Below are 25260 nucleotides of genomic sequence, written 5' to 3'. Positions count from 1 at the left end.
GCTCCGGGAGCTCCCGGCATCCCTCGGGCGGCGGCGGCGGCGGCGGCGAGGCGAGGCGAGACGAGGCGGAGGACCGTGAGCGGTGGGGCCGGTGGCGGGTAGAGGTGTGAGGGTGGCGAGGGACCTCAGGGGTAGTCGGGCCGGTGTGGCCGCCGCCGCCGCCATGCAGGAAATCATCGCCAGCGTGGACCACATCAAGTTCGACTTGGAGATCGCAGTGGAGCAGCAGCTCGGGGCACAGCCGCTGCCCTTCCCCGGCATGGACAGTGAGCGCGGGGCCGGGGCTGCGGGCTAGGGGCGCGACCGACTCTGCCCCGGGACCCCTCTCCCTCGGTTCCGGGGCCTGCTCCCCATCGGGCCTGGGACTCTTTTCCTCCCCATTCTGGGACCCCCTTCAGGCTCGGGAGCCCCCCTTTCTTGGATCTTTGATCCCCTGGGGCTGTCCCAATACAACCTTCAGGAGGGCAGAACCATGTCTGGCTGTTCAAATAATTCTTGAATGAAAGCGAGTGTCCTGGATTGGAAATTACTTCACTCCCCCAAATAAAGGAAAATAATTAGATATCCACCTTTTCCACTTGCTCCCCACTTTCAGCACCCTCTTCTTGCTTTCATCAGTACTGGGCGGTTGGAGGAGTCTTGCTGGAGGAAGGACCACCTGTCCCTCTTTGTAGGTGATTCCCAATTAGACACTCAAGCTCCATTCTTCTGAGACTTGCCCCCCTGGGAGCCTATCCCTCACTTTTTCTCTGGACCCCAACTCTGTGTCATTCATCACAGCTGGGCAGCTGCCTGAGCTCCCTTCCTTCTCCACCTTCAGATGGTAGCTCCTGGCTCCCCCACCCCCCAACTTAGGTGGATGTCTCGCACTTTATTTTTATTTATTTTCTAAAGTAGGCTCCACGTCCAGCACGGAGCCTGATGCCGGCTTGAACTCACAATCTTGAGATCAAGACCTGAGCTGAGATCAAGACTTGGACACTTAACTGACCGAGCCACCCAAGTGGTGCTCCCATGTCTAGCACTTTTTTAAAAAAACCCAGCAGTTTTCTTGTTTCCTTTCTGGACACACTTGGAATCTGATGTTGTAACATTAAAGCCTAGAGGTCATTACGTTCAATCCACAGATGGGGCAGCTGAGGGCTGGGAGGGGGAAGGGACTTGTGGAAGACCACTTGGTCTATGGCCATTCAGTACCTGGTAAAACCAGGTGAGCTCTCCAGTGTTCTTGACTGGTTCGGTCTGCGGTTCCCTATGTTGTGTTTTATGACTGTCAGAGATCCATGTTCTACCAGTCTGTGGCCTGGAAGAGCCCCCTGTAGCCTCATTCCCCTCAAGTGGCCACACTTCTCATGCACAGTCTTAGCCCTCTGGACCATCCCATGTCCGAACTGGGGGTAATTAACTTCTGTGATCTTATGCCCTAACCTTTCCACAGCCATTTGAAAGCATCTTGCTTATAGGAGGTTCTCAGAATAACTGGTCCCCGCATATGTGTCTCATGTTGCAGGGAATGGCTAAAATGAGCAGCTTTTTTCTGTCTTGGTCTGGCTTTGCATTTTTTTGCCAGAACGTTTCCTGTACCCTTTGTGGTTAAAGGCAAGAAGGGTCCCCTCCCTGTGTTTTCAGCTGTCCCTAGTCACACCTCACTTTGTTTGATGTCTCTGTTTTCCTTTCTGCAGAGTCAGGGGCTGCTGTCTGCGAATTCTTTTTGAAAGCTGCCTGTGGCAAAGGTAAGAAATCACTGGCTCCCCGACATTCCTCCTGAGGTGCTTTCCACCACCCAGCCTTCAAGCAGACTTATAGGCTGTCAGGTCTGGTTTGCTGCAGACTAACAGTGTCCCTAGATGAAATCACTGTGCTTTGGATAGGCTAGGAACACTATGGGGTATTTTGCCTGAAATTTAAAACACAGGATGGACCCTCACTCTGAGTCTGCCTTCTCACCTCACTTTCCCTGTGGCCACGAGCTGACCTGTGACATAGGCAGAAGGTGTGAGTATTGAGGTGTTCAGGCACTTTTTCAAGATTACAGAGTTAGTGAGTGGCTGAGCCAGTGTCTGAACCCAAGCCTTTCTGATTCTACAGTCTGCACAAGCTCACTGTCCTCTGTATCCTCTCATGAAAAACCCCTACAATAGTCTGTCCTGTGGAGCTTTGTTCATACTAACCAGGCTCCAACAGAGGCTGCTGGAACCAGACCATCCATTGATTCATAAGGAGACAGATTGCAGGTGAGACCTTACATGCCATGTATAGGTCTGGGCATTTTTCTTCCTGTAGGCAAATTTGTTTGGAAACTAAATTTTTTTTTTTTTTTTTAACGTTTATTTATTTTTAAGACAGAGAGAGATAGAGCATCCGACTTTGGCTCAGGGCGTGATCTTGCAGTCCATGGGTTCAAGCCCCACGTTGGGCTCTGTGCTGACAGCTCAGAGCCTTGAGCCTGCTTCGGATTCTGTGTCTCCCTCTCTCTCTGATCCTCCCCCATTCATGCTCTGTCTCTCTCTGTGTCAAAAATAAATAAACATTAAAAAAAATTTTTTTAAAGAAAAAAAAAGAAGAGTTTCCAAAAAATAATAGTAATAAAAATAAATGAAATATGAGTTTCCAAAAATAATAATAATAATAATAAAATGAAATGAAATAAAAATAAATACGAGTTTCCAAGGGTGCAGCTTTGTCCCATCTGGGTGGCTGGTCGCTCAGTTCCTGCCACAGAAGGCCAGTTTGTATACAGAGCATTTCTTCAATTCTGAAGTTGATTTTCTTTCCTAATTCTTGGAGACTAAGTGGGCATTTATAACTAGAGGTGGAGCCCACTTGGGGTCCAGGCTTCTGCTGGTATCCTCTTTACCTTCTGTTTCTTAGAGCCATGTTTCCCAAACCCCAATCTTTTTTTTTTTTTTAACTACCCCTACAATTTTTGCTATGTCTGTGTATCACTAAAGCTATTCTTTAATTAACAAATAAGCTTATTACCCCACCACCCGAAGGCTTATTAAGTTTCCATCTTACTGCAGCCAATTAAGCCGACTGTGCTCTTTTCCCATGGGGCCCGGTGTGGTGTGCCTGCAAACAGCAGCCTCCTTGGTGGTCTATACAGCCTGTTGATTGTATGGGTTGCCCTAAGGGACCTCGGAGACAGCTTTTTCTGGTGGACATTGAAGTTTGGCCTCACGCTTTCTCCAGTCTAGGCTCCAGACAGGCATGCGGGGTGCCTTTGGAAAGCCCCAGGGCACAGTGGCCAGGGTCTGCATTGGCCAAGTCATCATGTCCATCCGTACCAAGTTGCAGAACAAAGAGCATGTGATTGAGGCCCTACGCAAGGCCAAGTTCAAGTTCCCTGGCCACCAGAAGATACACATTTCCAAGAAGTGGGGCTTTACTAAGTTTAATGCAGACGAATTTGAAGACATGGTGGCAGAAAAGCAGCTCATCCCAGATGGCTATGGGGTCAAATACATCCCTAATCGTGGCCCCTTGGACAAATGGTGGGCTCTGCACTCATGAGAATCTCAGCACTACCCCTCCCTATTTATGCCCACCAATAAATCCTGCTTTCTATCTTAAAAAAAAAAAGTTTCCATCTTACAGTAATATCTGTGAAAGCATGGTTTGATGTTTTAGTTAGGTTTTTCCAAAACACATAGAAAATATAGAAGTAATAAAACTTAGACGTGTGCCCATGTACTGCCTTCTGCCAGGGGCAACCACTGCCACCCAGGACATGTTGCTCCCAGATACTGCAGGGAAATGTGGGGTGAAGGCGCCGCCCTCCTCACAGTGCGCTTTCTTTCTTGGCAGGGGGCATGTGCCCATTCCGCCATATCAGTGGCGAGAAGACGGTTGTGTGTAAACACTGGCTGCGGGGGCTGTGCAAGAAGGGGGACCAGTGCGAGTTCCTGCACGAGTACGACATGACCAAGATGCCTGAGTGCTACTTCTACTCCAAGTTCGGTAAGCAGATGGCCCGGCCCCTCTCTGTACTCGGACATCCAGGCTCAGGAGCTCTGGAGAGGCACCCAGAACGGAGACCCAGAGGGGATAAACAGCTGCTCAGGTGCCCATGGTGTCTGCTAACTCCCATCTTTACAGCTTCACATGAGAACCTCACGCAGTGCCTGCCAACCTCAGCTGGCCCTCTAGTTTCAAGTTCTTTGGAAGCTGAGGCAACTGAGGGTCCCATGGTGGGTGCAGCTGGCGGGAGGCCTTGTTTCTGCTCACGTTGACCTTTTCCCTCATATCGGCTGTTGCTTCCAGACTGGCGACTCCTTGCCCCCCAGGTCTGAGCTGGTTCCTTCTGTCTGGGAGTGCGATCCCAGGTATTACTTTGACTGTCCTAAACAGGGGGCTGTCTTGTGGTGGCCAAGACCTCCACCCCTCACCTTGAGGTTGCCTTGCTCGCTGTGTAGAGAACATGTGCCCTTGGCTGTCCTGAGGACTGCATGGAGAAGCGGGGGCAGAGGGGGCTGCTCAGCAGAGCTCTTATGCTCCCTGATGGAACTAGAATCCACCGCTCTCTGTTGTGGGCGGAGGTTGCCCAGGAAGGAGCCCTGTTGGTCAGGATGAGGATGGGCTCTGGTCCTGGGACCGCTGGCCTTGTGCAGGGGCTCAGCGGGGGGCTGGAAGCCTGCTATACTTTGCGGTGGGCTGGGGGTGCTGGGGAGCACTGGACATGCAGCACACTTTCAAAGCACTGTCATTAGGAGACATTAATTATTCCAGCAGCCCGACAGGCATGCCCTGCTGGTTTATTATGATAGTTGTGGCTTTTTTTGTAGAGGTAGCATAAGCTGTGAAGTCAATGCACAGATAGTCAGAAGTAGGACCCAGGCTTCCCAGCCGCACTCCCCCCCCCCCCCCCCCCGCCACCACCAAACCAGCACTGGAACCAGCACTGGAAGGGGGGTGTCCCCTTTTCATGGAAGCCATCTCCCATCTGGACCCAAAGGCAGGAGACAGCCCTCCTGGAAGACTCTTAAGAGCACCCCTGAAGGCTGGCCTGGGTTCCTTCATTCCTGCCGGGCCTGGCAACCTCCCCACTGCCTCTGATGCTTCCCTGCCTGCCCTTTCCCCACAGAGCTCGCCCCGGTGCACATGTACCATGCAGCTTCTGTTACCTGTGACACAAGTGAGGGTCCTCTTTCAGCACTGGAGTGTCGGTAGTAAACAGGAGAGACCCATTTCTCGTCCCGCGGTGCTTTTGTTCTGGTGGCCCAGGGAAAGAGGCAGCTGACAGCAGTGAGACAAAGTTGACGATGATATGCATGGGGCACCTGGGTGGCTCAGTCGGTTAAGCATCAGGCTTCAGCTCAGGTCATGATCTCATCGTTAGTGAGTTTGAGCTCCACATCGGGCTCTGTGCTGCCAGCTCAGAGCCTGGAACCTGCTTCACATTCTGTGTCTCCCTCTCTCTCTGCCCCTCCCCTGCTTGCACTCTGTTTCTCTCTGTCTCTCAGCAATAAATAAATGTTAAACAAAAAATTAAAAAATAAAAGAAAATGATATGCAAGGGGCGCCTGGTGGCTCAGTCAGTTGAGTGTCCGAATTCAGCTCAGGTCGTGATGTCACGGTCCATGAGTTCAAGCCTTGCGTCAGGCTGTGTGTTGATAGCTCTGAGCCTGGAGCCTACTTCTGATTCTGTGTCTCCCTCTCTGCCCCTCCCCCATTCACACTCTGTCTCTCTCACTCTTAAGAATGAATAAACATTAAAAAAAGAAAATGACATGCAATAAGCACTCTAAAGGAAATAAACAGCAATGGGACCACATGAGGACCATATTTTCCTTTAGGCTAAGTGGTCAAGGAAGGTCTTTCTCAGGAGGGGAGACCTGAGCTGGGATCTGAAGGCTAAGAAGGGGCCGGTCACGTGGGGCGGGGGGCAATGTGGCTGGGGGTGGAGGAGCCTGGGGAGGAGTAGGCTAGACCACATAGAGGCTTGCGGGTCTGGAAAGGGATTTGCGTGTTCTCTGGCCACCAGTGATCAGCTTGTCCTTCCGTGTGTCACATGGATCGGGGAGGGCAAGCGCAGAGGGGGTGGATCCCGTAGTTGGGTGAACAATGCCACTGGCCAGCTGGTCCAGTTGCTCCTAAGAGGAGCTGTCATCATAAAGGCTTTATCACATTCTGCCACAGGACTTCAGCCTTGAGTTCCCAAATCTTCCCTGTTTGTTCTGAAAGGTGGAATCCTCAGACCTTTCGCCTGTCCCGGCTAGTAGATGTGAAGGGCTCACCAGGGTAGGCCAATTATTTCCTGCTCTCAGTTGGTGCCTTTGCATATTTGGGCCCCTGCCCAGTGTCCAGGATACCCACTTTGGGTAAGAGAGCCATGAGGTGGGTCTGGGTCTGGCTGTCCCGGAGCTGCCCCAGGTGGACGCACGTCTGGCTTTCCCTGCAGGGGAGTGCAGCAACAAGGAGTGCCCCTTCCTGCACATCGACCCTGAGTCCAAGATCAAGGACTGCCCTTGGTACGACCGTGGCTTCTGCAAGCATGGTAGGTGTCAGGGTGGCTGGGCCCCCAGCAAGACGCTGGTCCTCACTTCCTGTCCCCACATGACCCTCTACCTGTCCCAGCAAAATCTGGTGTTAGGCATCTGGGGCTAGTGAGGCTTTTTTACACCCTCAGCTCGCCCGAGCCTCCCAAAGCTCCTGTGTGGACTGCACTCTCACCTAGATTTTCGGTAAGGAAACTATCGGTTTAGAGGTTGTGTGCCCTGCCTGCTGTCCCTTGTGAATGGATATGAGACAGAGCCAGCATCTAAAGCCCTGCTCTTGCTCTCTGCACCCCAGGCAGTGGTGTAGGCAGGGTTCTGACTGGCACAGGGGCACGAGGCCATCCCCCGAAGAGGGGAGTCTGAGTGACCCAGACGCTTGGCTCCACAGGTCCCCTGTGCAGGCACCGGCACACACGGAGAGTCATCTGTGTGAATTACCTCGTGGGATTCTGCCCAGAGGGGCCCTCGTGTAAATTCATGCAGTGAGTAGCCAGACCCTGTTCCCCTACCCCACTCCTGCCCCAGGCCCTGCTGCCCTCTAGATCTTTCCTGGGTCCAGCTGGGCTTTGATCATTAGGTGGTGTCCCCACAGGACCTGGGGCAGGGGTCACTGCTGCTCCCTGAGCTCAGAGGTGGCTCTGCCTAGCCCAACACTTAACCTTTCCTGGGTCATAGATCTGATGAAAGCTGGGCTGCGTGCATGAGAAAAGCTCATGCCTTGTAAGGGACCTCTGGTTAAGAACCTGAGCCCTAAAGGAAGGAGACTGCAGTTTGGGGGCCTCTGTGGAGTCAGAGCTTGGGATTCCACATATACTAGTTTGTATAACTCTCAAGTGTGTGTGAGAGAGGATGACCCCATTTCGCGCGTGGGAACACTGAGGCTCAGAGCTTAGCCACTGGCCTCGGTCACATGGTGGTAGGGTTGGCACCTGGTCTGAGGCAGGTCCGTAGCCTCTAAAGCGGGGTTCACCTTGCCCAGCAGGGCTCAGAGCTCCTCTCCTGGGCCTTAGTGCACATCTGTCACTTTGGGTGGTTGTGGAGTTGGACTTCTCCCTGGGATGGCGCTGGGACCGCAGAGTAGTGTCGTTCCCCTCCACCCCCCACCCTGGGCTGCTTCTGTCCATCCCACGGACACCTGCACAGAAGCATGGTATCCTGGTCACTGCCACCCAGTGGGCAGGTGGCAGGTGCTGCAGACTTGGCGCTGCTTTCTGGATGAGAGCCAGGAGCCTGCAGGGGGCCCAGGGATTCCTGCTTGCGGGGCAGCCGGGGTGTCCCTCGGGATTGTGTCTTGTCGGAGGTGGTCTGGCACCTGAGTTAGAAGTGGATGTGGCGGTGGGGGGAGGTCCCATGAACAAAAAGCCCTCCGGAGGCAGCACTTTGTGAAGGTCCCGAAGCTACATGTGGGCAGAGCTGCCCAGGCAAGTCAGTTCTTTTCACCCCTGTCCCCCGGAGGCTTCAGGGGCGGAGCTGAGAGCCGTCACCCTCCCCACATCTGGGTGAGTTGCTCTGTGCTTGGGCAGAGGCTGCCTGTGATCTCCTGGGAATACCTCCTGGCATGGCCCCTCTCTCATCCCCTCTTCTCCTCTTCTTCTCATCCCCTGTGGCTGCGGGGTGACCAGCCCTCGATTTGAACTGCCGATGGGAACCACCGAGCAGCCCCCACTGCCACAGCAGACGCAGCCTCCGACAAAGGTACTGTGCCCCTGCCCCTCCCTGGCCCCGTAGTGCTGCCGGCCCCCGCACTGCCTGCCCTGGTGCACGGTCCGCCACAGCCCCGGCTGGTGATGTGTGAGAAGGCAGTGAGGAGGTGGGACAGGAGGGGAGTCACCCTGAGTTCCAGCAGAAAATTCAGGGAGCAGAATGGTTTGCATCTCCCTGTAGAGGTGGAGGGCTCTCTGCTATGTCTGCTAGAGCCGAATGCCCACTTGGCTTCTCGCCCCTTCTTGCCTGGCGAGTGCCTCAGTGGCGCCTCACCCCCCACCCCCACTCCCAGGGGTCAGAGCGGAGGGCAGCGCGAGCGCCGTGGGTCTGCTGCGCTTGCTTCTGGTTCCAGCCCTTGCCTGTTTCAAACAGGAAAACAAACTAGAGGGAGGGCCTCGTCTGAGGTCCCGCAGCTGGGCAGGAGCAGCTGGGGAGCAGAACTGAGGCTGACTGGTTCTCCTGCCAGTACCCTTAGCGCTCTGAGTGGAGGTTCCTAGCAGGACAGGCTGGGAACAGAGCTGAAGGACCAGCTGGCTTCACTTTTCTAGACAAGGGGGTCCCACAACCCAACAATGGGCTGATCCCCTCAAGCATGAGGAGAGGGAGAGATGCCATAGACAAGTGGGAATCTGCAGCAGCAACCCCCGAAACCAAGGGCACCCGGGAGTCAAGGGTTGGGGGCCCAGAAGAAGGGCTGGCCAGGTGCACTAAGCAGGGTCTCAACAGGCTGAGTAAACCCGCCTACTGATCTTGAATCCTTACCTGTTACCTGGCTGGACTCTGACCCCATTGCCAAAGCCCTGCTCATCCTTCATTGCTACAGGCTGAGCAGCTGGTAGGGGGCATGCCCCCCCACCCCTGGCCCCACTGCACTGACCCCCACCCTCAGGAGGCTGTGGGACGACTCAGAACTCCTCGCAAAGCCAGGAACTGGGTGTGGGTACAGCCATGACAACCTGGGGCTTTCTAGCTCAGTGCTCCTATATTTGCGGAGGCCGAGCCGGGACCCCTCTTGGTTAGGAGGTGGCCTAGCTATCCGGCCCGAGCCCCGAGCCCCCCGTCCCCCTTGCTCACATGACTCCCTAGTGGAGGGCCCTCTCAGCCCCTAGACCGCAGGTCAGCACGTCAGCCTCCAACTGTTTTTCTGTGACTGTTGCTCGCCGTGTAGGCTGCTAAACATCTGGCTGAACCAAGCGTTCATCCTGACCTGAAGCTAGAACCTCAGAAACAAAAGTAAGGCCTGCTCATGCCCTCGCCCTGCTGCCCCAGAGACCTCCTCGTCTCTTTGGTGTTTTGTTTTCTACTTTTATTTTTCGTTTTTGTGTGTCTGCATGGTGTTTTTCGGGCAGCGGCTCCTGCCATCATCACCAGATGTTTCTTTTCTGGCTGCTCTCCTGAGCAGGGCCACCGCGGAAGCCCTTCTTCCTGCTGGTCATGCGGGAGCAGTCCCGCCCTCTTTTTTCCTGTCCCCGTTGGTAGTCTGCGTGCACGTGTTTTCCGCAGTAAAACCGTGTTGTGTAACTCTTTCCAGCAAAGTAACAATCCGCCATTACAAAGGTCGTCCTCCTTGATCCAGTTAACGAGTCAGAACTCTTCTCCCAATCAGCAGAGAGCCCCGCAGGTCATCGGGGTCATGCAGAGTCAAAACAGCAGCGCAGGCAACCGGGGACCCCGGCCGCTGGAGCAGGTCACCTGTTACAAGGTGAGTCCTGGGGCTGGGGGATGGGGCAGGGTCTTCACAGTCAGGGGCTGTTCCCTCATTCCCCAGACAGTTAATTTTGAAAAATGAAAACATCTATGTTTTTGCTGACCATAAAAGTGACAATGGGCTGCTCTGGTGGGCTAGAGACCATGCTGCTTCCTTCCACAACACACCAGGGCCAACAGAACGATCACACATGCTGTTGAATGCAAGGACAGAGTTTGAAGGAAAGGGAGGGGAATCTTCCAGAGGCCAGTAACAAAGTGGAAGCATGGGTTAAGGGAAGGGAGTAAGCCCTGAAGCTTCTGGATGTCCTCACATCCACAAGGGAGCATACCTGAATGAGAGGGACAGCTTTACCACCCAGGAAAAAAACAGACTAGAATCCCCCTGAACAGAGTGGGACGCTCAGGGGAAGGGTAAACTTTTAAAAGTCCTGCTAGAAAACTTGTGTTGTTCTTGGCTCTGGATGGAAAGGGGGGAGAAAAGTGCCTTGAGACTTCATAGTCACCAGTGGTCCCTTCGTGGGTATTGGGGCTGTATGCACACCCTTGGTGAAGGCTATACAGACTTGAATTTTCTAATCGGAAACAGCCCCAAATGTGGGCCCCTGGAATCTGGCTCTATGAGGAATTTATTCTCAGCCCAACCACACAGAATTCCCACAGCTAAAGTTCCGAAGAATGAGTTCATAATCAAAAATCACAAAACCTAGAAGGAAGCAAACCCCACTGAGGGAAGTCAGCAGAAACAACTGATAGTAGAACTAGGCTTACAAAAACTTCAGATTTCAGTATTTTACAAAATACAGAATTAGTACACGCTTTCTGTAAAAACATTTAGAGGACAGATATGTTTCAGGTACACAGTGTTATCTCTATTCCCACCTTTCCTAAAACAGCCACTTGACTTAGTGTGCTGTGTTGTCATGATTTTTGGTTTTGGTGTTCCTTCAGGCCCCATGGGGACCCCACTTAGAGAACGGCTGTGCCAAACTTACATAAGCACAATGAAAGTACATTTTAATGTACATAGGGCCCTAGTATGTATAACTTTCTATAGTCTCTTTTTCTTAATACTATGTTGTGGATTGAACTATGTCATATGTGAATGTAATCTGTTTCACTGGCTGTGTAATATAACTGCATTTTACTTTCCCAGTTCTCTGTGGATAGCAGTTTATAGTTTTTGTTACTAAAAACCATGCTGAATCTGACACTTAGACCTCTGTGAGCTCTAGTCTGATAGCAGCATCCATACCTACAAGTAGAAGGTCCGAGTCAAGGGGCATACGCTTAGCTTAAATTGTTCCTAGAACTTTCTCTCAAGAAAGGCTGAGCCACTTCCCACAGCCATCACTCACTCACTGAGCACCTGCCCTGGGCCAGCTCTACTGAGAGAACCAAGACTGTTATTGCTGTTACCCAGGAGGGGTTTGTGTTTTGCAAGGAGGGGAAGGCAGGTGCCCCCAAGCACCCCCAGGTGCTTTAACTAAAGTTAAATGTGCACTTGGGTTCACAGAATGCCTCAGAGATTTCTGAGCCTGAGCCCTCCCAGGTGAGGAGAGAACAGACAGCTTCTGACCAGTCATTCGTCAAGTACGAGGAAACAGAGGCATTGTAGCTGTTCTCTGGACACCCCTCGCCCCCACCCTCCCCCAGGACTCTGCAGCGAGGCCTTTGAAGCCAGCTCTCCCAAGTCCTGGAACTTACAAAGGTGTAGCCAGAACCCAACAACCTCTTCTCACGTCAGGCCCTTCATAGTTGATATTCAAGACACCTTGTAGGAATCCTGGGTTCTCCAGAGCCAGCTGTGGAAGCTGACAGACATGCCAGGTGCTGTGAGCAGGGTCCCAGTGAGCCCTTCCCTCTGGTGATCTCACCAGAGGGTCAGCCGGCAGCTCCACAGACCACTCATCCAAAGTCACACATACATATCAGACAGCCTTGGAAAACACAGGCACTGTGGGGTCAGGGGGATAGAGCAGACGAGAGATCTGGGCATTCCAGGGTGAGGAAGCTGGGGTTGGGAAGGCACTGGGTGCATTAGTGCAGGGTGAGTGCTCCTACCTGTCTCCTGACCCTTGTCCCATGCTTGAGGCTGTCATTCACTACCTTTTAGTTCCTTTCTTTTTGGGGAGTGAAAAGAATGAATGAAGAGAAGCTAAGGCAGGGCCTGGAAAATCAGAGCTGGGACAGGTCAGAGTCTGCTAGATTTTTCAAGTGATTTTCTGGGTCTGTTCATCCAATTCTAACCATTGTCCCATCTCTCTGATCCTGTAACCAAAACTTGCCCCGGGGGGGGGTAGCTTAGGCAAAGGTGCAAGAGGCAGGCAGGAAAACTGTGGGTGCAGCCCACCCTCCGTGTCCATGCCAATGACTCCCCGAGTTGGGAAAGGAGCCTTGTGGCTTCTCTCACCTTGTTGCCTCCCGTCTTCAGACAGTGCCTCAGAAAGGTAAGTGACTGGCCAGCCTTCCAGAGGGGCTTGGTCCCCAGGCAGGTGGGGGAGCTCGATTCCCATGGGATTCTCCTCATCCTGCCACCCACGACAGACCTTCCATGGATAGGTCCCATGTTTGACGTGGGCCCAGCCTGCAGAAACCCCTGCTGTGTGCTCTCAGGTCACCCTCTGGCTGTGCAGCCCCCTTCCATCTGCCGAGTTCCTGGAGTTTCTGCAGTTTCTGTGATACCTTTGGAGTTTCTTCGTTGTGTCTGAATGAAAGTCTGGATGACTGAGAATTTTGGAGTCCCCATACCGAACCTGGTATTTGGCAGGTGCTACCTTACCTGAAAATTGCATTTGAAAACGGTGTTGTTTTTTTGTCTCCTCCCTCCCTCCCTGCTGTTCCCAGTGTGGCGAGAAAGGACACTACGCCAACAGATGCACCAAAGGCCACTTGGCCTTTCTCAGTGGACAGTGACAGCAGCTGGAGCCAGCTCAGAGCAGCCCAAGGGTCCCCACTCTCGGGGACCACCCTGGGCCATCCTTGGGAGCGTGCACTTAACTGTTTAACGCCAGTGTTGGTGCAACTCTGGCTGGAGCAGGCAGGCAAGCACGCCAGGGTTCATCATTCTGAGGGGCTACGTGACAGTTTCCCTACTATTTGCTGTAAACTTTTTTAAAAGGGGACAAGTGCTCCAGTTTGGTCAAGTCGGCATCATGTCTGTCTCGGCATGGACACCTGTCCGCAATTCCCTGCACACCACCCTCTGGGGAGGGGAGGAAGCAGTGGGGAAGGGCTCCTGCCAAGCAGTCTGTAGGGAAGGCAGCCCTTCCCCTCGAGGCCTCATTAAACACCAGTTCTTGGTGACCCCAGGGGCTGTTGGATCATTTAAAGCTGGTCATGCCTGCTTCCTCCACATCCTGCTGAATTCAGAACCTGTGCCTGTCCCTGTGACTTGAATGAGGCGGCCCCTTGGGGCAAACTTAAGTGCACTCCTTGTCTCTATGACTGGGCCCCGCTCCGAGGTGGCAGTGGTTGAGAGGAAGGGCACAGGGCTCTCAAGTGTGAGGGACTTTTTGTTCTGGGCTCATTTCCTTGGAGTGCCTCCTTATCAGTGGCATGGCTGAAGGTATGCCTTAAGCTGGAGCTGCAGACCACCCAGTAAATCGATGACACAGTCTATCTGTGCACCTACCTCCTGTCCCTGAACCTGGAAATGTGAGACTGTCACCTGCAGCCTGCTGGGCAAGTGGGCCTGTTCAAGTTCAGTTACAAGAACAATTTTTATGAGATCGATTAAAGCTTGTTTTTTACGCTGCGTCTGGTTACTTCAGGGACCCACACCAAGGAGAGGACTCTTGCTCCTGGCTGCGCTCAATGCCTGGCACAAAGCTTCCATACCAGAGTTTGCTTGTCCCCTTTCAACAAACGTGAACCCGCTGGAAGGAAGGAAGGGCCTCTGTACTGGCAGCTGAAGTCTGGAAGCTCAGCCTCTGGAACAGCCACATAGGTCTCCTTCATTTCAGATGCTGGATGATACTTGCTTATTCAAATTTGGATCTTCTAGGAGATAATTAGCTGCAGCATCTCACCCCTTAGACTCCATGCCGTATATGTGCTTACCACACACCTCTCAAGAGGCCAATTCTGGCCCTCATATCACTTTACCGAAGACCTTTTTTTTTTTTTTTTTAAATGTTTATTATTTTTGAGGGGAGTAGAGGGGGGAGACAGAGGATCTGAAACAAGCTCTGTGCTGACAGCACAGCGCCTGATGCAGGCCTTGAACTCACAAACTGTGAGGTTATAACCTGAGCTGAAGTCAGATGCTTAACCAACTGACCCACCCAGGCACCCCTACTGAAGACCTTTGATGAAGGGTAAGGATGAAGGTGCTGGAAATGGGCAGCTGTGAGCTTCTGTCAGGGCCTGTGTTTTCCCTCGCTCCCCTGAGTCATCCCACTGGACTTCCTACAGGTTCTGTGGCCTGAGAAATGCAGAAAGGTTGGGGAGGGGAAGGCATTCTTAAGAACTCCGGGCACCAGTTCCCCAGTTCCGTAGATGTAAAACCATCAGCCGACAAGAGGCCAGAAGTATGCAACATTCAAAGCAAAGAGCAGGGAAACCCCTCTGGGCACTTGACAGGCTTAACTAGATGACACCCCCACCTACAGTAAGCTGGGATGAGACCCCAAAGCAGTGGTAGGAAGCCCCCCATGGATTCAAAGCGCTGGGCATTCCACAAGAACCCCAGCTCTTAGAGGGCAGGGAAATGGCTCCACCAGGGAAGCAGTCTGAGTATCAGTCATCTTTTATTGGACATTAATTCTGAATTAGGATATGAAAGGATTCAAAGGTCACGGTCAGGAATGCCGAATGTGCCTCCATACTGGGCCCTCTTCAGTGGTACTTGCGTAGCCGCTCATGTTCTGAAGTTAGAAAGGCAAGGTGGTAAGTTTCAGGTAAGGTATAGTGAAAGCACAAGACGACAGGAGGGCTTGCGGCTAAATTCACATAAAAGCGTCCTGAGAACTCCTTTCGGGAGACAACCCGGAACCTGCCTGCCAGCATCTGGGCAGAATCCACAGACCTGGAGGTACAAAGGCATCTCGAGCTAATCTGCTGCCTGGCCAGCCTCTTCCTTCCCAAAAGGGACACACACTCAAAAGCCCCCAAGATTCTGGCCTTCAGAGCTAGCATCACCTGGATTTCACAGACTGGCAAGGGGCCAGACACTGTAAGAAACCGCCCATGAAACCCAGTCCGTGGCTGCCATTGGAGCTGTTTGGGCATCTCCCACCACAGGAGATCCTCTCTGGTCTTAGAACCAGGAAAAGCCACCCTCTTCCAGAGCACTGAACAGACCCTGGATTGTACCACTCAACCTGTTTCTCTCTTCGCGCTGGCTGCTGGGAAGATGAAGCTCCGCGGAGCCCTGCGGTACCTTAGAGAACGCTTCCCAAGTGTTACTGTTATCCCAGCTTCATGTCACTTTTTGTGTATTTTCTCTTTGCCACAACTTTCTCACTTAAAATAACATCCTACATTCTGTATTCTAACAAGTCCCTCCCAATCTTTCAATTGTCAGTAGAATGATGTACTTGTAAACCTGACCACAAACCAATACCACCCTGATGAGAGAAACCCCACTGAAGGGAAGGCAATCTGAGAGACACTCACTGAGTTCCTTGTAACACCGACAATAGTTGAAAAGCACATAAGCTGCCAGCACCATAGAAATTCCAGCAACGCTCCCTTTCTTCACATTGACATACTTGTTGTAATACCGGTAGTAACCTGCAAACAGGAGAGGAGGGCACTTTTTGCTTTGCTGTGAATGAGGCACACACTGCAAAGTGGAGGCTGGCTTAAATTCAGGGATCCAGTCCTGCTGTGGCTCTTGAAGCCACTCACCCCCTAAGTTCACCGGCTGATGAAGGGAAGAGCACAAGTGCCCCATGGGTTTTGCCCCAGGAGCCCAGGACAAGACCCCACTAGGCAGGCCCACCTTGATTCTGCCCCTGTGCTCTCTGGCTCAGCCTGTTAGCCTTTGATCCTACCTCACCCTCACCTCCAGCCCTGTGCGATCTTCTTACCCTAATTCTGACCCAAAATCCAACCCCAGTAAGGGCCACTTAGCTGTGGCCAGCTGGGTCAGCCTATCAGGGAAGAGGAAGGCTTTGTGCGATCATCTCTTTCCTGGGTACCCCCACCAGTGAGGAAAGTTTCTGCCCTCTGGGCTCATGGGTTAGTTGACAAAAAAGAATGAAGTCATCCTAGAAGGCCCTAGTTTACAACTGTGAGGGAAGCTGTGAAGGAGCAGTACAGGGAGCTGTGGGCATGAACAGGCCACATTCACTCAGGCTGAGGAGTCAGGGACTGTCGTAAACTAAGTATGGGGAAAAGGCAGAGTATTCTAATCTGGGTTCAGGAAGGGCCTCAGGGCAGAAGGAAACATGGCACACAAGAGCCAGCTTACAGGGTGGCCAGAACTGGAAAGAAAAATGGAAGGAAGGTTTCCCCACCCCCACCACACACACACCCAGGAAGCTGGAGACCACACAGGTCCCCGTGGGGTGATGTGGGTGTCTAATTCTTGGAATGAGGACACTGGTTCCACAGGACTGATTCTGATCATGCACAGGCCAGAAGCATAGATGATTTCAAACATTCGTCCTGGAAGTTTGTTGCCTGGCAGAGATACGAGCATTACATTACAGACTGATGGCTACCATGCTTCAAACTCAATTTCCTCTTTAAGGAAAATCTTACGATGTAAAAATGCTCACAGACATATTTAAGACAAAGGCAGTGGTACTGATTCCAAGCAGCAGAAAACATTTTCTTGGCTGAAATCTCTTAGAGCCAGACTCTGATAGGACCAGTCACGGAGATCCAGGGGCTAACCACTCATCTCTGTCCTCCTCTCCATAACTTATCAGGCTGAGCTCAGGGCAAAAAGAGACCTGGGCATTTGCTTTTGTTTACACCTGTCCATAGGCTCTGACCTCTTTGAAATGCGCCAGCGATGCCTCTAGGGGTGAAATCGCGCATCAGTATCCAGCCTGGCAGCTCTCCTAGCTTCACATCCATGAGCTTCTTCTCTTTCAGTGGTACTAAAAAGGAAGAGTAGAAAGACACACTGAAAAATCTCCAGTGAGACAAACAGCATCCTTCTATGTCACTTATTTCAACCATTCAGTAAGATCACTACAGAGAGGCTGCACACAGGTAATGTTATGAGTAAATATATTATACCATATTCATTTTAAGTCAGAGTCTGTATAAAGCGACAGCTGTATTAATGAACAAGATTCTGAAGAACAGTAACTATGTAAAAACAACCTATGGGCCATGAGGAAGAAAGTAAAGTGGAGGACCAAAAAACTGTTGCAAAACTAATATTTACATGTATCAGCTCACTGAATCTTCACAGCAGGTGGCTGATGCCTTTATTTTATAAGGGGTAGGGGAGACTGGCTCAGAGAAATTGGGTCAATTGGCCAAGGTCACACGGCATGCAGGGAGCTGAGGCAGTGCTCAACCTCAGGTCATCAAGACAATCCGATTTCTATTTCAAGAAACCAACCTGGGACCACAGATGTCAAATGACTTAATACAAACCACTCCAAATCATCCACTGGGCCCCAGAAAATATTCCAATGAGAGTCTGGGGACAGAGATGACAAGGGCTCCTGGTTGAGGCCATACTGTACTCATCTCAGCTTAAGAGTAAAATAGGAGGGGGACGGGGGAAGACCACAGTGGGGGAGAACCGGGAATGTTCAGATGCTCATAAGAAGGCAATGGTCCGGGGCGCCTGGGTGGCTCAGTCGGTTAAGAGTCCGACTTCGGCTCAGGTCATGATCTCGATTCATGAGTTTGAGCTCCACGTCAGGCTCTGTGCTGACAGCTCAGAGCCTGGAGCCTGCCTCTGATTCTGTGTCTCCCTCTCTCTGTCCCTCCCCTACTCATGCTCTCTTTCTCAGAGAATAAATAAACATTAAAAAAAAATTTTTTTTAAGTAAGGGAATGGTCTCCCTTTCCATCCTCCCCATAGAGATCAACTTTAAAAAGCTGCTGAGCAGGTATCCTCTTCAGGGTAAGGAGTCAAAGACTACTGTCCTTTCTTAAGGATGACCGACCAGCGAAGGAGCCAGATTAAATCACTCAAAGGTTTCTTCTCCATTTTGGGAATCCAAGGAAAGACTAAAGTTCCTTCAGGAGTCCACTAAGGGGAATCCCACAGATCTCAATTATCTCCCAACATTTAACAAGGGCAAGGATTGTTGGGTCATAAACAGAAATACAAGGCTTAATGGCAGCTTCTAACTTGCTATAGGTCATCTGGAAAAGCAGACATTTGGCCCAGATGGACCAGATTGAGTGTTTGTCAATAAGCCACAGGTGACAAGTGGAGGCACAAGCCTATGACTTGCATACATAGCTTTAGGGTCATGGTTTAGACTGCCTGTCCCAAACAAACTGGCCCCAACCTTCCATCTAGACTCATCCAACAAATATGGAGCACCTACTGTATGTCAGGCAGCATGCTATGCACTGTGGGTACAGCACTGACTGCAGACAAGAGCCTTGCCCTCAGAAGCCAACATTCTATCGCCAGACAACCATTTCATCCATTCACCATACTTCAGTCAGGCCCCTTTCTGCTTATTCACCTGAGGGCTTTGGTATGTGCAGTGCTCCCAAGCCACCACATGGCTATCTCAACTTAAATGCTATGTCCTAAAAGGCCTCCTTCCCCCCTCCTTATCTCAAGCACTAGCACTACCCTCCCATATAACCTCCGAGCTCCAGTTTCCTTGTCTATTAAATGGCTATTCCAAGCACTGAATGAGAATCTATGTAAAAGCATTTGGGGTGCCTGGGTTGCTCAGTCAATTAAGCATCTGACTTCAGCTCTGGTCATGATCTCACAGTTCATGAGTTCGAGTCCCACATTGGGTGAGCTCATGCCCCACTTCAGGTGAGTCTTACTTTCTCTCTCTCTACCCCTTACTTGCACCCTCTCTCTCTCTCTTTAAAAAAAAAAAAAAAAAAAAAAAAAAGGCATTTCGAACAGTACTCAGAACTGTCAACTGTTAATATTATTGTTGAAATGTCATTAAGATCTACACTAGGGGCGCCTGGGTGGCTCAGTTGGTTAAGTGACCAACTTGGGCTCAGGTCATGATCTCGCAGTTAGTGAGTTTGAGCCCCATGTCAGGCTCTGAACTGACAGCTCAGAACCTGGAGCCCGTTTCAGATTCTGTGTCTCCCTCTCTCTGCCCCTCCCCTGCGGACTCTGTCTCTCTTTCCTTCAAAAATAAACATTCCAAAAAAATTAAAAAAAAAAAAAAGACCTACACTAAGGTGAAACAAACAAAAGACAAAGGTAGAGAAAGAAATGGCATACAAACCAAACTTTAATACATTTTTGGGTTTGTTTTTTTTTTTAATGCTTATTTTTGAGAAATAGGGAGGAGGGGCAGGAGAGATGGGGGACAGAGGATCCAAAGCAGGCTCCGCGCTGACAGCAAAGAGCCTGATGTGGGGCTCAAACCACAAACCGTGAGATCATGACCTGAGCTGAAGTCAGACTGAACCGAATGATCAACTCAGGCACCCCAAACTTTAGTACATTTTAAGCATAAAGAACTTCAGGGATTAATCACACCCTTTAGTTCTGTGCAGAGAACTGATTAGTCTGGCAGTATTTTTGAAATATGAGACAGTCTCAAATGAACCAAATCTCTGCTGGAGAGTTTAGTGTCTATGATGTTAACCCAACAGCAAACAATAATGTCATTCGAGAATGATTACCTTTCTCTGTCACCCTGTCCAAGCTATTCCTAGGTAAGTTTAATAGTACACATCTTACATGCCATTTCTGTCTTCACTTGGATCAGGAGGCTTTATTTAGTTCAGGGATAACTATACCACATTTCTTCTTAACATACTCCATACCTTTGCGACAGTCTCAAAGCCTTCTTGCATGCAGTGAGGAATACAAACATGTCATTCTAAAACCAACTGGCTTTAAATATGAATACATGGTGGGGAGTGCATGAGAAAGGTATAGATGGAACTAGAATGGCAGAATGTTGCTAACTGTTGACACTAGGTAATGAGTATAAAGCATTCATTACATTATCGTTTCCTTTGTATTTGAAATCTTCCATAATAAAGTTTAAAAATGCTTTTAAGGGGTGCCTGGATGGCTCAGCTGGTTGGTTAAGTGTCCAACTCTTGGTTTCGGCTTAGATCATGTTCTCACCGTCACGGGACTGAGCCCCGTGTGGAGTGCTGCACTGAACATGGAGCCCGCTTGGGATTCTCTCCCTTCCTTCCCCTCTGCCCCTCCCCATGGTCTCCCTCAAGAAAAAAAAAAATTTATTTAAAAATAAAATTATAAAAAATACATTAAAAATATACATGATTTTAATAATAGGACCACGTTGGGGGAGATGTACAAAAGAAACACTTTTTCCATTAAAGTTTTTTGTTGGGGCACCTGGGTGCCTCAGTCAGTTAAATGTCCAACTTTGGCTCAGGTCATGATTTCTCGGTTGAGTTCGAGCCCCGTGTCGGGCTCTGTGCTGACAGCTCAGAGCCTGGAGCCTGCTTCAGATTCTGTGTCTCCCTCTCTCTCTGCCCCTTCCCCACTCACATTCTCTCTCTTAAAAATAAATAAACATTAAAAAATTGAAAAAACAAAAAAAAAAAGCTTGTTTTTTTGTTTGGTTTTGTTTTTGTTTTTTTGAGAGAGAGCGAGTGCATGCTGGAGAGCAGCAGAGACAGAGGGAGAGAGAATTCCAAGTGTCAGTACAGAGCCCGATAAAGGGCTCAATCTCAGGAACCATGAGATCATGACCTAAGCCAAAACCAAGGGTCAGATATTTAACGGACTGAGCCACCCAGGCGCCCCAAGAAACACCGTATTTTAACTATGAAAACATACTCACATCATGACCACATTCAGGGGCTGGCATGGTGCCTTGGCACATCACAGGAGAAAAGGCCAACAATTAAAAATTTATTTTTCTATATATTTAGACATATAGAGTGTTTCCTTAACAAAAACTAAACATTTATAAGCATGGGGGGGTGGGGGGTGGGAATCACATTAGGCTTAAGGAAAGCCAAACACAGCACCATCACAAAACTCCAGGAGATGAACAGATTCATCAGAGATGCATCTATACTTTTTCCAAGAATTTCTCTTAATGGAAGACAAAGACCTCAGTCTTTAGGCAGTCATACTGGAACCCTCCCCCAACACTTCTGCAGTGCCGCACATCCCTCTGCACTCTACCAGTGGTGCAGTGATGAACAGAGTAGACTCAGGGGTCAAGTATTCTGGGTTTAGTGGCTCTTCACTTCTGTGTGCCCTTGGACCAGTTACTGCCCTCTGTGCCTCAGTTTCGTCCTTTGTAAGATAAGGTTAAGAAGAGCATTCACCATAAGAAACTCTTAAAAACTGAGAACAAACTGAGGGTTGATGGGGGGTGGGAGGGAGGGGAGGGTGGGTGATGGGTATTGAGGAGGGCACCTTTTGGGATGAGCACTGGGTGTTGTATGGGAACCAATTTGACAATAAACTTCATATATTGAAAAAAAAAAAAAAAGAATAGCATTCACCTTGGTACTTGGCTCTAGGTACTATGTAAATAGATTTTTTTTAATGTTCATTTATTTTTGAGAGAGAGAATGAGAGGGGTAGAGAGAAAGAATTCTAAGCAGGCTCTGTCCTGTCAGTGCAGAGCCCAACGCAAGGCTCCAACTGTGAGATCATGACCTGAGCCATAATCAAGGGTTGGATGCTTTAACACACTGAGCCACCCAGGTGCCCCTAGTTACTAAGTAAATGGAAAGAAATTATCTTTCTGCCTATGGGCTATGTGAAGGTGGAAACAACACCACACACAGTTCGTGGTCATGGCAGACTTACAGTGAAGGTTGACAAAGGGGTACATGTTTTTGGGAGGGTAGGTGGCTACCTGGCCTGACTTTATGACTTCAAAGAAGCATACTGTCCACCTACATGAAGAGGCATGAAAATGCTAAGTATCTTCTGAATGCTAAATCCAGCTCCAGGGGTTGGCCAGAGAGTAAAAATTTTAAGCCAGATAGAGCCTCTGTAACACAGTTGCTGGATGTTTTGTTTTGTTTTGTTTTGTTTTGTTTTGTTTTTATAAACCATTCTTGGGGCGCCTGGGTGACTCAGTCGGTTAAGTGTCCAACTCTTGATTTTGGCTCTGGTCATGATCTCACGGTTCTTGAGTTCAAAACCCACATTGGGCTCTGTGCTCACAGTGCAGAGCCTGCTTGGGATTCTCTCTCTCCCTCACTCTCAAAAAACAATAAACTAAACACACACACACACACACACACACACACACACACACACACACACACGACATCATTCTTAGTCCATAGGCCATACAAAAACAGACCACAGGAAATCTAGCCCATTGGCCACAGTTTGCTGACCCAATTTCATCTATGCTGTTAATTCATATTTGTTAATAAACTAGTGGCTTTATGCTATGGTGACAGACACCATCTAAATTTTTTTTTAACGTTTTATTTTTTTTTTATTTTTTTTAACATTTATTTATTTTTGAGACAGGGAGAGACAGCATGAACGGGGGAGGGTCAGAGAGAGAGGGAGACACAGAATTTGAAACAGGCTGCAGGCTCTGAGCTGTCAGCACAGAGCCTGATGCGGGGCTTGAACTCACGGACCGCGAGATCATGACCTGAGCCGAAGTCAGATGCTTAACTGACTGAGCCACCCAGGCGCCCCGTTTTATTTATTTTTGAGACAGAGAGAGACAGAGCATGAACAGGGGAGGGTCAGCGAGAGGGAGACACAGAATCTGAAACAGGCTCCAGGCTCTGAGCTGTCAGCACAGAGCCTGATGCGGGGCTTGAACTCACGGACCGCGAGATCATGACCTGAGCCGAAGTCGGCCGCCCAACCGACTGAGCCACCCAGGCGCCCCTGACAGACACCATCTAAATGATCATCAGTACTCAGGAGACTTGGGCTTCAATCCCTTCACCTGTCGTGTTGTTGGATGGACCAGAAGTGACATGACCCCGTTCAGTGGTCACAGAGTGAAAGCTGAGATGACTAGCACTGGGCCAGGCAGTGTTTCAAGGACCTTACATGTACTAAGTTGTTTAGTCCTTAGTCCACAGTGCTCATCACTCCACTCTACTTAAACAAGATGCCAAGTCTCAATGCTTCCTTTTCACATGTCATCCTGTTTTAAACAACACAACCACTGTTGATATTCTCATGCCTGTTTCTACAGATGGGAAAAACAGCATCATTCTCATCTGATCCCCTCTTCATTTCTCCATGCTGATATTAAGAATATAGAAACTGGGTAAGACACACATGGGTTCATCAACTCTGTTTCAGGCAGGCCACACCACATCTCTGACCATTATTTTCACCTTTAAAATTGGGGCACCTGGGTGGCTCGGTCAGCTGAGCAGGGAATTCTTTTTCTTTCTTTTTTTTTTTTTTTTTCAGTGTAAATTTTCACTCAGCTTTAATTACAATCGTAGATTTTAAATTCAAACAGGTGGCCAAAGGTGAAACATTCACAATAAGCTGATTACAAGTCTGGTTAACTGAAATCAAAGACTTCTCCATTAAAAATACGTACCTTCCTTTGCATTCCTGTATTTAAAATAGGAATAGATCTACAAAGTAATCTGCTTAACAGGTTAGGATTCTCTAGGGCAGTATGACATAAAAAGTAATAGCTTAAATCTTACAAATACATTAATCTGAATCTGATGCGGTTTCATAACCTGTTTACAGAAATAAAAAAATATTGTCTTGATTTGTAGGTTTTCTTCCCATGTCAGTTAAATGAAGAGCTTTTCCTTACCAATTTTTCACAAGTAAATCTGGTGGTATTAACCAGAAATGGGTTACATCTTAGGAAGGTCACAACAAACTGGCCTCTTTCAATGGAAAGACAGCGACCCCCCATTTAAAAATTACGTTGCTAGCCAGTGACATTTGTAGGTCTGTTAGTATTCGTCAACTCCCAGGATGCTGGGTAAAATGGTCAGGTTCCAACCAAGTAATTTCCCAGCAAATATTCCCTCACGTATTTTCTAGTTTTCCTTTGTATCTCAACATCTCCAGGTAACAGCTCCGTTATGCCACTGACAGCCATTGTTCCGAAAACGACACAACGCCTCCCAAATCCAGACGTAAAAGCGAGCGGGGAATTCTTGATTTCAGCTCAGGTCATGATCGCTGTTTGTGGATGGAGCCCCAAGACTGGCTCTGTGCTGTCAGCACAGATCCTGCTTGGGATTCTCTCTCTCCCTCTCTTTCTTCTCCTCCCCCGTTCACGTGCGCTCTCTAAACAAACACATCTTTAATACAATGGGATCAACCTTCCAGACAGAGACTTACTGACAAGGCTACTGTGAGGATCTAGGGTTAAAAAATGGTTTCCATACCAAAAAAAAAAAAAAAAAAAAAAAGTGAGTCAGTACGATGAGTGTAGATTTATACACACGTCACTGAAAAGCTTGCAGATCATAAGGCCACACTTGCAATTAAAGCTCAGTTTACCACGAGGCCCCAGACACCTAGGTTTGCATCCTAGTTCAGCCCTCTCACTAGTTGTGACCTTGAACAAGCCACTTCACCTCTCTAAGCCTACTCAACGCACATTCAACATATGTGCATGCGTCCAACCTTACGTGGCTTCACGCACCATCCTGGGTGTTAGCTCCTCCGGGAGCTTAATTTGAGCTTCAGCTTTGGGAAGAAGGGCAGAAGCTGCGCGTAGGATTCAAATGCAAAGCGCCTGGGTGACGGCGGGGACAACTATAACGATACTTCTGCGAGGGGGTGGGGTGGGAGCCGGAGGTGGTGCATTCCCAAATTTGCAAACGCGTCGCCCGGCTGCCCTCACCCTCCCCGCTGCAGCTGAGAGACATGGGCCCTTGGGCAGGCGGGCGGCGCGGCTGAGCGAGGGGACAAGGGTCGAATGGTGCAGGACCCTGAGCAAAGGGTCCGGTGCGCCTCCGGTGAGGCCGCAGAGAAGGCCCTGAATGAAGGGCAGGCGGCTCCGCAGCCCCCTCCCCTCCCAGTGCGGCTCTGAGCCCCGTACCCCGGACCCCGGATCCTGCCCTCAATCTTGTAACCTTAACCGGGTACAGGTACTCACCGGGCGACGCCATCTTGGAGTCCTGGGTGTCCGCTGTACCGGGCCGCGCGAGGACTGCTGGGTAGGGAGCACGCGCCCTCGCGGGAGCGTGGAGCAAAGGTTCATGGGAAGCAGGTCGCGGCTGGTGCGGGGCTGGAGCTGCAAGTGTGCCATAGGGGGAAGGGCAAAGTGCCTGGAGGGCAAAGTCTGGGTATTCCGTC

The 25260-nt window shown here is 50.1% G+C and overlaps 2 protein-coding genes and 1 non-coding gene across 5 annotated transcripts; 2 read left to right on the top strand and 1 right to left on the bottom strand.

The window, feature by feature from the left end:
- The first annotated feature begins 18 nt into the window (after positions 1 to 18).
- On the top strand, positions 19 to 13116 carry CPSF4 (cleavage and polyadenylation specific factor 4). Of its 3 annotated transcripts, none has more exons than XM_027042194.2 (8): positions 19 to 266; positions 1683 to 1733; positions 3808 to 3960; positions 6401 to 6496; positions 6886 to 6979; positions 8120 to 8192; positions 9808 to 9903; positions 12756 to 13116. In XM_027042194.2, the coding sequence occupies exons 1-8, from the start codon at positions 164 to 166 to the stop codon at positions 12822 to 12824; spliced, it is 735 nt and encodes a 244-aa protein (XP_026897995.1). In that variant the 5' UTR covers positions 19 to 163; the 3' UTR covers positions 12825 to 13116. The 3 variants fall into 3 exon arrangements, with proteins under 3 accessions (XP_026897995.1, XP_014934832.2, XP_026897996.1); XM_015079346.3 differs by having other exon boundaries at positions 9733 to 9903; XM_027042195.2 differs by having other exon boundaries at positions 20 to 266; positions 9811 to 9903.
- On the top strand, positions 3018 to 3150 carry LOC113594609 (small nucleolar RNA SNORA70). The gene has a single exon (XR_003415012.1). It is a non-coding gene; the product is annotated as a small nucleolar RNA SNORA70 (small nucleolar RNA).
- A 1524-nt stretch (positions 13117 to 14640) lies between the features above and the next one.
- On the bottom strand, positions 14641 to 25173 carry ATP5MF (ATP synthase membrane subunit f). Its single transcript, XM_015079345.3, has 4 exons — positions 25061 to 25173; positions 16856 to 16963; positions 15528 to 15644; positions 14641 to 14776 (listed from the first exon to the last, which is right to left on the bottom strand). The coding sequence occupies exons 1-4, from the start codon at positions 25071 to 25073 to the stop codon at positions 14748 to 14750; spliced, it is 267 nt and encodes an 88-aa protein (XP_014934831.1). The 5' UTR covers positions 25074 to 25173; the 3' UTR covers positions 14641 to 14747.
- Positions 25174 to 25260: the final 87 nt, after the last annotated feature.

The sequence above is a fragment of the Acinonyx jubatus genome, chromosome E3 (assembly GCF_027475565.1).
Source record: "Acinonyx jubatus isolate Ajub_Pintada_27869175 chromosome E3, VMU_Ajub_asm_v1.0, whole genome shotgun sequence".
NCBI lineage: Eukaryota > Metazoa > Chordata > Mammalia > Carnivora > Felidae > Acinonyx > Acinonyx jubatus.
This window is presented reverse-complemented; position numbering and strand designations above follow the sequence as displayed.